Genomic DNA, 13,337 nt, shown 5'->3' on the forward strand with positions numbered 1-13,337 from the left:
CAAACACAGTTGAAAATAGCTAAGAATAGTGACTGAAATGTAAACAAACACCTATGAAATATGGAAATATCACCTACCTAATAGCATGTGGCAAGCATCCATCTCTACAACATCAGACATAGCTTCATTTGGATAAGCCCCAATGGCGAAAGAACCTTACATCAGTGAGTAAGTTGAAGCTTTTCCACCTCGTTGACCCAATCAATACGGTAAAGTATAGAATATGGCTCGGGAACCAAACCAAACTTACTCAAGGTGATTTGACTAATGACATTCACTTGGCTTCCTCCATCGATAACCACCTCACATTTCTTCCCAAGAACTAAGCACCGAGTTCTAAATAATTGATGTTGTGGGTCATGCTTTTCTTCACTAGAAATGAGCACCCTCATCACCAAATACACATTATGTTCATCGCCATTGCCATTGCCATCGCCATCATCATCATCTTCATATGTATCTTCATTTTGGCTCCACTCAACGTCCTTCAACTCACCATCATAAAAGAATCTATCTTCATCATCTTCATAAGTAGCCCCGTGTTGATTCCACTCAATGTGCTGAAGCTCACTCTCATCATGATAGACCCCATCTTCGTCATCTTCATAAGCGGCCCTATGTTGGTTCCACTCAATATTCCGACGCTCATTCTCATCATGGTAAACTCCATCATCTTCATTATAACCATTTTCATTCACATGATGATAAAATTCACCATCCTCACATATCTCATCCTCAGAAGCGTTCTCTCTCTCTTCAACCCCATCCTCGAATTCACTCTCATAATAGCCAAGTTCATCATTTCTTTCTAGATCATTCTCGGATTTGTTCTCCTCTTCATCAATCTCCTCTTCTAGCTCATCTTTTTCATGATCATATTCAAATCCATTCCCCTCTTCATCAACAACCCATTCTTTCCTACGACCTCTCGTTTCCATCCGCTTCTCCCCATAGTTCAAGTCGGCTAATCCATTTGACAAGTTACCCGACTCGAATGACATGCTACATCCCACCATGGTTGAACTACCAACATCTCTCCCATCACCATAGCCACCAATTTCCACACAATAAGTGATTTCCTCATTCTCCTCAAAGAGATTATTAAGCCCAAAGTCACCCTCCCATTCTTCAAGAATAATACCCTCACTTTCCTCAAGCATAAAATGAAGTTATGCCTAAGGGGCATTTTATAAAACACTTGGGGAGTTCAACATGAGTTTCCCCAATGTCCTCACCTATAAACACTCCTTCCTCCTCATTCACATGAACCCAAATTCTCATTATCAACAAGCTCACAATGAGAATCTAATTCACTGACAACATCACAAGCATCCAACTTCTCCCTTGTAATTTGGTTACCTATAACTTCAACATGAGAAGGTGAAAATTTATGATTTACCTCTTGAATGTGCAATCGAGAAAAGATTGGTGATGAAGCTTTAGGATGTAACATTGGGTTTTCTTCATTTCTTCTAGGATAACCCTCAAAGTATTATGGCAAACCGTTTCAGATTTCTAGCTTAAGACTCTCCCAAGATGCTCTCAACTTTCTCATTACCTCGTCACTCGCCCGGTTTTCTCTCCTGTTTCGGCTCTCCAATCATCTAACGTCTTGAGATCCTTCATCTTCTTGTCAACGGCTCTCATTGTTTCTTGTGGTGATGGAACCATTACCGAAAGCAGTTTTGGGTTAGGAAACGATCAGCTCTGATACCAACTGATAAAGATTAATGTTGAACGAGTTGATTTTACTCTTAAATCAACAAAAATGTTTCTTCTCTAGCTAAACTTGAAAGGGTTATTCTCGGTATTCACAAACTATCTCTCTAAGAAAGAATCACGGAACTGTGGCCAAAGGAAAGCGTTATCAAGTCCATTCCCTCTCTTGGAAAGATACCAACTATGTGCCACTCATTGTAACTGATTCCCTGCTAACAATACCATCCTAGCACTGGTGCATCCCAAGACCTCATAACATTTGTCCATAGCATCCAGAAAATCCATAGGATCTGTTACAGAATCCTCACCCGAAAACTTTGGAGGTTGTAACCTCAAGAAGTCACTGAGATCCTGTAATTGAGCTCTATCATTAGGCATAGCAGATGCTGTAGTTCTTGGTTGTTTATTTTCCCCTACCACATTTGTTAGCCTTTCAACTGCTTGAAAGACCCCTTGCAATCCAGCAGCCAAATCAGTGTTAGATATTTGAGCAAGCTGAGAGGTTGAAGCTGTACGCGTGGGCTGAGATGACCCTCCAGTTGGTTGCGAAATTGGTTCAGATGCTGGAGCTGGTCCTCCAATAGGGTGTGAAGCTCCCCCATCTGGGATGAATTCTCAACGGTCACCCTACTCCTAGTACTAACATTAACCGTATTCTTGCCTCTTCTTCTTCCTTTAGGAGGCATGATTACCTATCCATGCAGCAGAGTTAGACACTTTAGCAAATGAGATATTGAAAATGAGTAAATATGAAGACCTAGATAGATAGGCAAGATAAGGGATATGAACAGAACACGTGAATCATATACAGTAAGTCTATAAGAACCTAAACCTGACTCTGATACCACCTTTGTCACGACCCAAACCAGGCCATGACCGGCGCATAAATTAAGTAATCTTTAATCTATGCTAGCCTTAATTCTGAACTAATAGAAATTCCAAAATTTACTAACAGAATATCAAATTCATCTCAATTACATAAAAAAAAACCTTAATAATCAAAAGTCTCCAAAATAAGATAAAGCTAAATCATTAAGCAGTCTCCTTCAACATCAATCCAAGGGTTACCTCACGAACATGGACCTTAATCTGAAAAAAAGAAATATTCAACGTGGTATGAGATTTTCGTCTATACGAGCGAAAACCTCAGTGAGCAGTAGCTATAGCACACAACAGAAAAGGAACAGGCAGACAGGCTGATACTTTTAAATTATGACAAATATAGTTCAAAATGTAATATTTCAAAATCAGTTAAACCAAAAGGTCAAAATAATATAATCAATTTAAATACTGGTAATCAATTGTCAAACATAATACTAAAGCCTTTCAAAATATCAAAAATTAGAATAATCAGAAAATAAGGCAAAAGCTTCAAAACACATGGTACAGTGTAACAGAGTGGTGATACTGCACACCACTAGGGCCAGATAAATGATAAGCGCGCTACCAATAACAGATACAGATAACAGATAATTGCCTTCACCGAACTTATGCATGATTCTAATGCTGACACAACTGACGACAGACTGACAACCTGACTCAAAGACAAATGCAAGGACCTAATGTTATGAAGATCGGTGAGAGGCCAGATAACAGATACAGATATACTGAGCACTTGTACCAGTTTGAAAACATATAGTATTCATATATAAATCAGAAAATCATAACTGATTGAACAAATTATCAGATTTATAAAACAAAGGTACTAACTGCGATAAATCGCGTATCAGAAACTTCAAACCATATCAAATCAAATTTTAATATTATCATTGTAACTGATAATAAAACAAATCAAATATAAGGGTCTGTTCCTAGAATATAGGCTCTAATACTAAGGATATTTAGTAAACGTAAGGTTCAAAATGTACGTTTTTCTAAAAGAAATTATACAATCAAATGTCAATTTAGATAAACAGTTTAAAATCAGAGGTTTCAATCAAATAGTGTCACATACTATAATTACCACTCACCTGAATATTCGAGCAGACGCGAGCGCACTAAAAGTCCGACTCAATCAACTTGCGGATTATCGGAATTTCCTATTGGTTCAAGGGAAGAGGCGAAGTGAATTAACTAACCGTAAATAAATGAAAGCTAGTGGGGACAATTAACAACTTAGGGGAACAAGTAATAACCTTCATACTTAATTAGATTACGCATTTTTAAAATTACCCATATGAAATATGGGTACAGATAACACCCATTAAACAATTGTTCGTAGTAAAACGGTTCACTTAATAATAAATAAAACATAACTCCAAGCCTCTTATTTATGTGTATAAATCTAAATTAAATAAGTAATTTGCAAAAATTGGAAGACTTAAAAGAAAACCGAACAAAGACCAGTGAAAAATAGTAAGCAGGTGAGGCTTGGGCGATGAATTGGCAACTACTGATTGATAAATCAATTTGTAAACTTTAAACCATAGTTTTAGTTCCAGACACAAAGAAACCAAAATTAAAATTCACAAGGTCCACTTATATATATATATATATATATATATATATATATATATATATATATATATATATATTATATTATATGTATTAAAAAATACTCATACACCTCCCTTCACTAATTAACTAATGTATTTTGGATTTTATATTAATATTAATAAGGCTTTGTGCAGGGAAGGAGTTGAAGAAAGTGGAAATTGTCATAAAGCACTAAGAATATAAGAATAAAATATTGATTCAAAGTTATTATTATGATGAACTTTACAAAACTACTGTTCATAGTAGACATAGGAAAATGAATATACTTACTCGAATAATGATGATCTAGCAGCTAAAAAATTTGGAACCTCAGAGAGAAAAATGGAGGGCGGCGGCTGCTCTATGAGTGCAAGATAAAACTATTTTTTTTTTAAAAGTAAACTAGGTTTCGGAAAGATAGACCTATAGAGATATTAAAAATTGTTTCTAAATGGCTAAGGGTATATTTGTAAAAGTAATTAGTTTATAAAGATCACATTTAAAAAAAAGTAAGGTTATACATTAAATAAGGAACTAATCAATAATTATAGGTTATTACATAAATTCTATGGATAATATAAAAAGGAATACCATTTTGAATTTCTTTTACCCAGATTCATATTAATATTAGTTTAAAGATATTAGATTAAATAATAAATAAAATAAAAATAAAAATTTAAGAGAATATAGAAATATTGTGTACATATATTATATAAATATAACATAAAAATATTAATTAAAATTTAGAAAATAAGAAATAAGTTGTTTTATTTAAGGTATTTTGTACTTTTATATATATAAAAAAATTCAATAGTCTATTAAAATAAAATTTAAAGACTTTAAATAAACTTACTCCCTTCCCAAAAAATAAATGGACCAATCTATTAAGTACAAATATGAACTAATTAATTATTTATTCTATTTTTTATTTGAAAAAGAAATATAGTATTTATTACCTATAAAAATTAAAATTGGAGTGTCGGTAAACTCCTTTCCTACAATTAGACTTGGCCATAGATCGGGTTGGGCCGGGCCAGACGAGTTTTTCTATAAAAGTCATCAGCCCAAGTTCAGCTCAGCTCACTAGTAATTTAGACGGGCTCGAGCTTAAAAATAAAATCTCAAACCCAACCCATACAAACCCACCTAAACATATGTACATAATTTTTTTAACTATAAAAAATAAAATTTAATATTTAATCATAAATATTTAATATATAAATCTATAAATATATAAAATTTATTAATTAATATTAATAGACGGGTCGGGCTGGACCGAACCGCGCTATTTTTATTAATCTCAAGCCCGCTCAAAAAATAGGCGGGCTTTAACGAGTCTGAATCGGACTGGGCCTAACATCAATTAGTCTTGTCCAAGCCCGGCTCATGGGACACAGACTTGAACAGGCCGGGCGGGTACTCGGACCCGTGGACAAGTCTACCTACAATTTTTTTTGATAGAAACAGGAAAGAAAATAAACCAACATCGAGACAAAAACTAACCTGGGATCAGCCTAGGAAAGCTAACCCCAACTCTGTCCTCTAAAAGAAGAGAAGAAAGATAGAGCAAGTCTACCTACAATTGAAAACAAACCAAAAAAAAAAAAAATACATCAATTTTTTTCATATTCCATGAAATAAAAAAGAAAAGAAAGAATTGTCTATGATTGGAAGCGCGTGTACCTACTTTCGACTCGCGTCGCACAATTCTAGGGTGACACAGCATCCACATTGTCCGTGCAATAGTGCCGGCGGGCGGACATAAACAATCCAGCGTGGCAAGCACCAAAGACTTCCACGTGTCAAAACTAAAGTGGAGAAAACAGTGAAGCAGAACAGAAGTCGAATCCACATAATGACTTATTTTTCTTCTTCCACTTTATACTTTCTCTTTCTATGTCCTAATTAAATTCTCCAGACATAGAAAAAGCTCTGTATTCTCTAATAATCTCCCATCACCAAAGTCTTCAGAGAGACAGCTAAGGGAATGTGGGCATAAAGAGAGGATTCAAACCCTTGATTCCATTTTATATTATTTCCTTGGTTGCTTTTTGCTTCTCTCTGTTTTTCTCACTTTCTTATTTCCCCTAATTTACTGTTTTTTCAGCTCAATTCCTACATTTTCGGCTCTAAAAGTTTAGATCGCCACCGAAAAGTTCCACTTGTTTTGCTTTTCCTGGTAAGTTTATCATTAATTGATTGCTTTATTATAAAAGCCCCATTCTTGCTTGTTTTTAACCGAATTTGATCCCAAATACCTACATTTTCGTTTTTGTTATCTGAATTACAAACTTTGATATCATTTATTGTGCTTCTTGTTTTTGTTTAAATTTTTCTGATCGATTTCTGCTTCATTTACAGGTGAGGTTTTGCTTTCCGGCAAAATTTCTGATATTTCTTCCGGGGTTTTGTGTGAGAAATAGTTTCTTCTGATGTTTTATTTTCAATCACTGAATCAAAAACCTGTGAATTTTTCATCTAAGCCCCCGTTCTTGTATTCTATTCCATCGATTTTCCTTCCTTTCGATGTTGTATTCTTTATATGTTGTTTTAATTGCTTCAGATTTCGCCAAAAAATTTGATACACTTTAGTTCTGTTCTGTGTTGATCTCATTTTTTCGAGTAGCCTTGCACTTTAAAAATTTGAGGGTACAAAATTTGGTGGGCTTTTGGGAGGTGAAAAGTGAAGACTTGATAGAAATGGCAGATAGATATAGGTTGGTTTCAATTGAGGAATTACCATCACATTTGATTTTAGAGATATTGACCAGAGGCAGACTTAGTGCCACTGATCTTGTTTATTTGGAGTTAACTTCCAAGACATTTGGCGGGAGCCATGGAATTTACCCGCAAAAATTCAAATCATTGGTGGATTTTGCTGTTTATCAGCTGTGTGTGTCGCATGCTGTTTATAGTGGGATGGGGCGGAATTCTCAGAAACAATTATTTGATCGGTGTGAAGGGAATTGGAAGCGAGTTTTGAGGTTTTTGCAGGCTGTTGAGGAATCATCTGGCATGGTCGAGACCTCAGCAGGCAATGTACTATTTCTTTGATATATTTGCTTACTTGCTTTTGCATTCAATTAAATTAATGAATTATGAATGTCTTGATGTGGCAGTATATGCATTGTTTTTAGCCATTGTTTTCCCGTCATCTTGGTTTAAGGTTTTGGAAGAGTTCCAGATGTTTATTATATTTTGCTTCCCTTTTTGTTAAATCAACAGATGCAGATTACAACTGGAAGGCATCATACACTGCTGATCAGCAATTCATCCGTGTATTCTTGTGGTTCCAGTTATTGTGGCGTTCTTGGACATGGTCCTGAAACAACACAATGTGTAGCATTCACCAAGATTAGTTTTCCATCTCTGGCCCGTGTGATTCAAGTCTCAGCTTCCCACAATCATGCTGCCTTTGTTTTGGAGTCTGGAGAGGTTTGTAACTGAGCTAATTTCATTAATCATGTGCTTTAGGCTGAACTAATTATTAGGTGGCATATGTAAGTAAAGTTTTTGACGACTGATTAATCTTATTCAAAAGCTAACAAAGTAAGCTTAAGCAAGCACCTGGGGTATTTAATAGTTGGCATTTGATATGGATACAATGTTTGAATGGGTATACAAGTGAATTCAATATTAGAGGAACCACACAAACTTGGTTCAAATTCAAGCTCATGTACAAGTCTTTGGCCAGTATGAATAACCTTGTCAAATAGAGAAATATATATTCCTCTATAGGAACAATATTCCAGGCTTTATTTACTTGCAAACCCCCCATACCTACTCAAAAGAAAAGAAAATGATAGTGATACCATGCAAGAGGAATAAGGATAATTGCAGTGCTAACAATTTTAAGTTGGTTTAAGGCATTACAGGTGTCGTAGAATTACTGGCATTTTGAGTTGAAATAAACGTTAATTTGCATTTAACTTTAAGAGAAATCTATGATGTTGTGATAGAAAATTCCAAATAATTTAAATTTTATGTTTATAAGCCATATACCCTATTAGCTTAATGCATTCAGAAGGCAATGCTGAGTCAGAGGATGAAATGAAGTCAATAGGCTTAAACTAGGTTTGTATGTTATACACTTGCACTTGAATGGACCTTAAACTTTATTTTTCTTCCTACGCTGCTCCTAAGCCCTTGCTGAGGTTGAACTATGGAGAGTCTCATCTTAAATGCCCCTATCTTGACATGACATGACATGACATCTTTAACAATGTTAATTTTGTATAGCATTTTGTTTAGGCACCGTTTTCATGCTTCACATCTTTTGTTATTTCTCGGTTTTGTTTTTTTCTTTTAACGATTATCTTGAATTCATGATATCTTATGTTGAATCTCCCATCTGTAGTACCTTGAAGCATTTAGTTTAGGCTTACTAATATGTCTATTGTTTGCTAGTTTAGTATTCTCTTATTTGATGATTTTACATGGTGCTATAGCTATACCCTAGTACTGTAATGATATAAGTGTGATACATAGTGTAGTGGTATGGGTCTTTAATTTATGAGCGTTGCATTTGGAGATGTTGTCAATTAACCTAATGCTATCAATTATCAGTGCAGGTTTTCACAAGTGGAGATAATTCATCGTTTTGCTGTGGTCATCGAGATACAAGCCGCACCATATTTAGGCCTAGGCTTGTTGAGGCACTGAAGGGAAATCCTTGCAAGCAGGTAAGTTTATATATTGTTGTTTGGCTCGTTCGTGGGAAATGCGGGCATGCAAGAGAATTATAGTATTCTCGAACTATGGAATAAAATTTCGACTACTAACTTCTAAATATCAAATGACAGTAAGGAATAAAGAGACTGGAAAATTCCAAAGGATTCGATTATGAAAACGATACCAACCTTACAAAAATGATTAAGGGAATGACTGAGAAATTTAAATTGCTGAAGTCTATAGATAATTTGCTAGAGTTTTGCTTAGGTGTGTTGAATTGTCCTTTTTTTTATCGTGATTCCTTGCTTTTATAAACGTCGGGGTAACTTCCTGCTTCATTCCATAAGTCACGTTCTCCACTTTGACTTCCACGATGAAATTGATTATGACGTTTTCTAACTTTCCTGATTTTAATTGGCTCACAAAATATACGTTAGAAATATTAAATGGACTCATGATCCCCTTGGTTTACTTCAAGTATCCCACAATGTTTTTGGTTTCCCCTAAGGTACATTATAGGAAGTTGGTTTGGGGTACACTATATAGGAAGTGAGTTTCCCACGAGGTCACTGTATATGAAGTTGGTTTCCCACGAGGTAGAAGTTGATTTCTCAAGAGGTACACTTGTAGGAAGTTGAGTTCCCCTTGAGATGTTTCCCCTGAGGGAAACTGAGGTTCACTGTTGGAAATTCTAAGTGAACAATGTACCAGGTAAATATAAAAAGTTTCCTAAAAAAAAGTTTCTTAAAAAGTTTTAAGAAAAAGTTTCCTAAAAGAAAAGTTTCCTGAACAGTTCTTTTAAGAAAAAAGTTTCCTAAAAAGAAAAATTTATCCCATGAAAAGTGTACACCAGGGTATGCATCATGAAAACTTTATTTTTGGTGCAAACAATTGTATAATTCTTTTAATGTTTTTGCAATTTATTGTCATGGTCTGCGTTGTAGTACAAATGTATGTTTTGATCATCTTAAATATAGTGCAGAAAGGCATATAGGCTTTACCTTTTTAGGCGTTTAACGAAGCTGTAGCTTCTCAATACTGTCAACTTTCTTAATGGTATAATGATCATCTGTAGTATCTTGGAAGATTATTTGTGTCTATTGCATTTATTTTGTCTCCACAGAGTGCAAATTCATTTTGTTTGTGAAGTATCAAGCATTTTGCAAATATAGTTGTCGAGCTTCTTGTAAGGTGTCATACGTGTTATGAGGCAATCGTGTAATTAAGTTCTAGAAATTTTGTTGTCCTAAATTAACCTTGGAAGATATGACATGACCATGAAAGTTGTTGTGCCTTGTAAATTTTTGCATGCCGTGAAGAGCTAATACTGGTTTCAGGTTGCTGCAGGGCTGAACTTTACTGTATTCCTCTCGAGGAAAGGCCATGTGTACAGTTGTGGAACGAACACACATGGGGAACTTGGTCATGGTGATACACTAGACAGACCAACACCCAAAGTCATTGAAGCACTTGAGAGAGTTGGTCCTGTCATCCAAATCGCAGCTGGTCCCAGTTACGTCTTAGCTGTTACTAATAATGGGGAAGTTTACTCTTTTGGTTCTGGTTCTAATTTCTGTCTTGGCCATGGAGAGCAGCATAATGAGTTGCTGCCTCGAGCTATACATACTTTCAGAAGGAAGGACATCCATGTTGTTCGCGTGTCTGCTGGGGATGAACATGCAGTTGCACTTGATTCCAGTGGATTTGTAAGTCTATGCATCTTAAGGACTTTTATGTATAGCCAGACTATTCCAATAACTTGTATAACCTTTTTTCTTGGTGGTTGTAGGTGTATACTTGGGGAAAAGGTTACTGCGGTGCATTAGGCCATGGAGATGAGATCGACAAGACTCTTCCAGAACCCTTGAACAGCCTTAGAAACCAACTTGCTGTGCAGGTATTATGGTTAATCTCTACTGGAATGTCATCAATTTCATGTTTGTGCATGCTGTCTGCATATATAACATAAGATGCTGCTGTGAATGATCTTAATGTTTATAGGTATGTGCAAGCAAAAGGAAAACATTTGTCTTGGTTGATAGCGGTGGTGTTTATGGATTTGGGTGGATGGGGTTCGGTAGCCTGGGTATTCTAGATAGGGACGTGTCTGATAAAGTGTTGAAACCTCGAAGACTTGAGAGTTTAAGAGCACACCATGTGTCTCAGATCAGTACTGGACTGTATCACACAGTTGCAGTGACTAACCAAGGGCAGATTTTCGGATTTGGAGATAACGAAAGAGCACAACTTGGACATGATACATTGAGAAGATCCCTTGAACCAACTGAAATTTTGGTTCAAGAATTGGAAGATGCTTCTGAAAGTGAATGATGGTTGGCTAATCTTATTGCGGTATAAGAAGTGAACAGAAGTAGGTATTTTTTTCTTGTCAGAGAATTCATGAAATGTAACCAAGTAGGGAGGGAGATAAATTAAGCTTGTTTAGATTTTAAAAGGAACAAAATAGAGTAAATTGCCTTGTTGTGTTGATTATGTACTGCAAAGGAACTGAGATGTTTAACCAAAGATAAGATAAATTATTGTTTCAGATTTCTTTTATACATTGCTGAATTAGACTTACTTGCTGCTTTGTTGTTTGTATCTTATGCTGATGATACTATTCCTTTGCTTGAAGAAATTTTGGTAATCATTTGAGGTGCAATTCATGTTATCTTTAGTACTTCTATTTCATACTTTTAGGGATTGAGCTAACCATGTTCATATCTTCATATATGTTGCACGGATATAGAAACAGACATGGAGGCGGACAACGTGCCCTGGACACTTAACCTTCATAAAATAACTTTCAAAGGAAAGAGGATACAGACCCGAAATGGATATAGACATGGATACAAAATGCAGAAATTCTACTAAAAAGAAGTGCTTGTGCAACATAGATCTTAATGTAATTACTTTAACTGTTTACAATGTTTATGTATGATGTTACATTTTAAACTATTTTTTAGAACATTTTCTAGAGATTTTTTTTCAATGATTTTGTTGTAGAATTTGATCAGTGGTTGTGTGGAAAAGCATCAGTATTCCTCTTTCTGCCCATAAGTTAGGAAAAATAGGACGGGGGATGAGAGATTAAGGACACACACACCATGCTCTGTACTCCTACAAATATGTATGCTCTTCCCAATTTTTAAAATCATGCGCATACTGTATTATCATTATCAAAACAGGGTGGTGTTATCTTATCCGTCACCGACGGAGATTTGTTCCCATAGGATAGAATTCTCTACTTATTTTTTCATAGAGTGGATATGAAAATGAGGACAAATATTTCTTCACAGATGGAAACTATGTTTCTAAAAGTCAATGAGTTCCGTAACTTTTTAAAATCATTAAGTTTGAGAGTCAATTAAAAATTAAACATTAATTATGTTATCAAATTATATCTTGAGAATCAATTAAATCTCCAATCTTTTAACATCACAGATTAAAACATGTTTTTTTAGAAATAAAGTTTTATTAATGCGTTTCAATCCGGCAATAATGTAATCTTACATTAGTAACAAAACTCAGAACATTAGAGAAAAATATAGGACAAGGATATAAACGAGCCGACTGAGCAATAGCATGAGCCGCTTCATTAGTTTGTCTCCGAACGAACTTGACTGAGTAAGTGTCATTTAGAAGAAGCAAGGACCAACACCGACCAACCAAGTCACCAAACTTCGATTGATCTTCATTACCAGATTAAATTACATCAACAACAATCTTGACATCAGTCTCAAAAGTAACTTGTTGGTACCAATGATCCGATACCCACTCTATTGCTTGAATCAACGCCAAAATCTCACATTCTTTTACTTCTAGCAAACTTGGAAGGATTGTTGACCAAGTGATGATGAAACCTCCTTGGGCATCAGGAAGAATAGCCTCAAGACACACTTCAGCAAACATTGCAAAAAATGTAGTATTAGTATTGCATTTGTAAAAGGGCGAAGGAGAAGGATGCCAACCTTGGTAACCCATTACCTGTTGGGCAGAGAAGGGCAACTACCCAATTTGTTTCTCCCCGTAACCAAGAACAGAGTGTATCCATGACCATGAATTTGATCCGTTCCGATGGAGATATGATTCCATAATTTATCATTATGAAATCTCCAAAGGCTCCACAACAACATCAAGAATATGCCAGAGTTTACTTTGGACAAACTAGAGAGTAAAGAGAAGAAGAATTGCGCAAAGCTATCCGCGTTTTGAGACACACCCATCACTGAATCCGCAAGACCAACCAAATGCCAAACCTCTCGAGCGATATGACATTCAATAAATAAGTGCTATGAGTCTTCAATATCCCCTTAGAATGCACACAAAAACACTCAATCATAACTTCTTTCCTAAGAAGGCTGACTCTAATAGGAAGACAGTTCAGGAAAAGCTTCGATGCGAAGCTGCAAACTTTATAAGGACTTCAGTTCTCCAAATATATTCCCACTCTCCTACTCCGTAGCAACTAA

The 13,337-nt window shown here is 35.6% G+C and overlaps 1 protein-coding gene across 1 annotated transcript; it reads left to right on the top strand.

The window, feature by feature from the left end:
- The first annotated feature begins 6,069 nt into the window (after positions 1-6,069).
- LOC136218888 (ultraviolet-B receptor UVR8) lies at positions 6,070-11,455 on the top strand. Its single transcript, XM_066006054.1, has 7 exons — positions 6,070-6,373; positions 6,556-7,233; positions 7,420-7,629; positions 8,766-8,876; positions 10,203-10,571; positions 10,655-10,762; positions 10,867-11,455. Exons 2-7 carry the CDS (start codon positions 6,895-6,897, stop codon positions 11,194-11,196), a joined length of 1,467 nt encoding a protein of 488 aa, XP_065862126.1. The 5' UTR covers positions 6,070-6,373; positions 6,556-6,894; the 3' UTR covers positions 11,197-11,455.
- Positions 11,456-13,337: the final 1,882 nt, after the last annotated feature.

This window comes from Euphorbia lathyris, chromosome 2 (assembly GCF_963576675.1).
Source record: "Euphorbia lathyris chromosome 2, ddEupLath1.1, whole genome shotgun sequence".
Taxonomy (NCBI): Eukaryota; Viridiplantae; Streptophyta; class Magnoliopsida; order Malpighiales; family Euphorbiaceae; genus Euphorbia; species Euphorbia lathyris.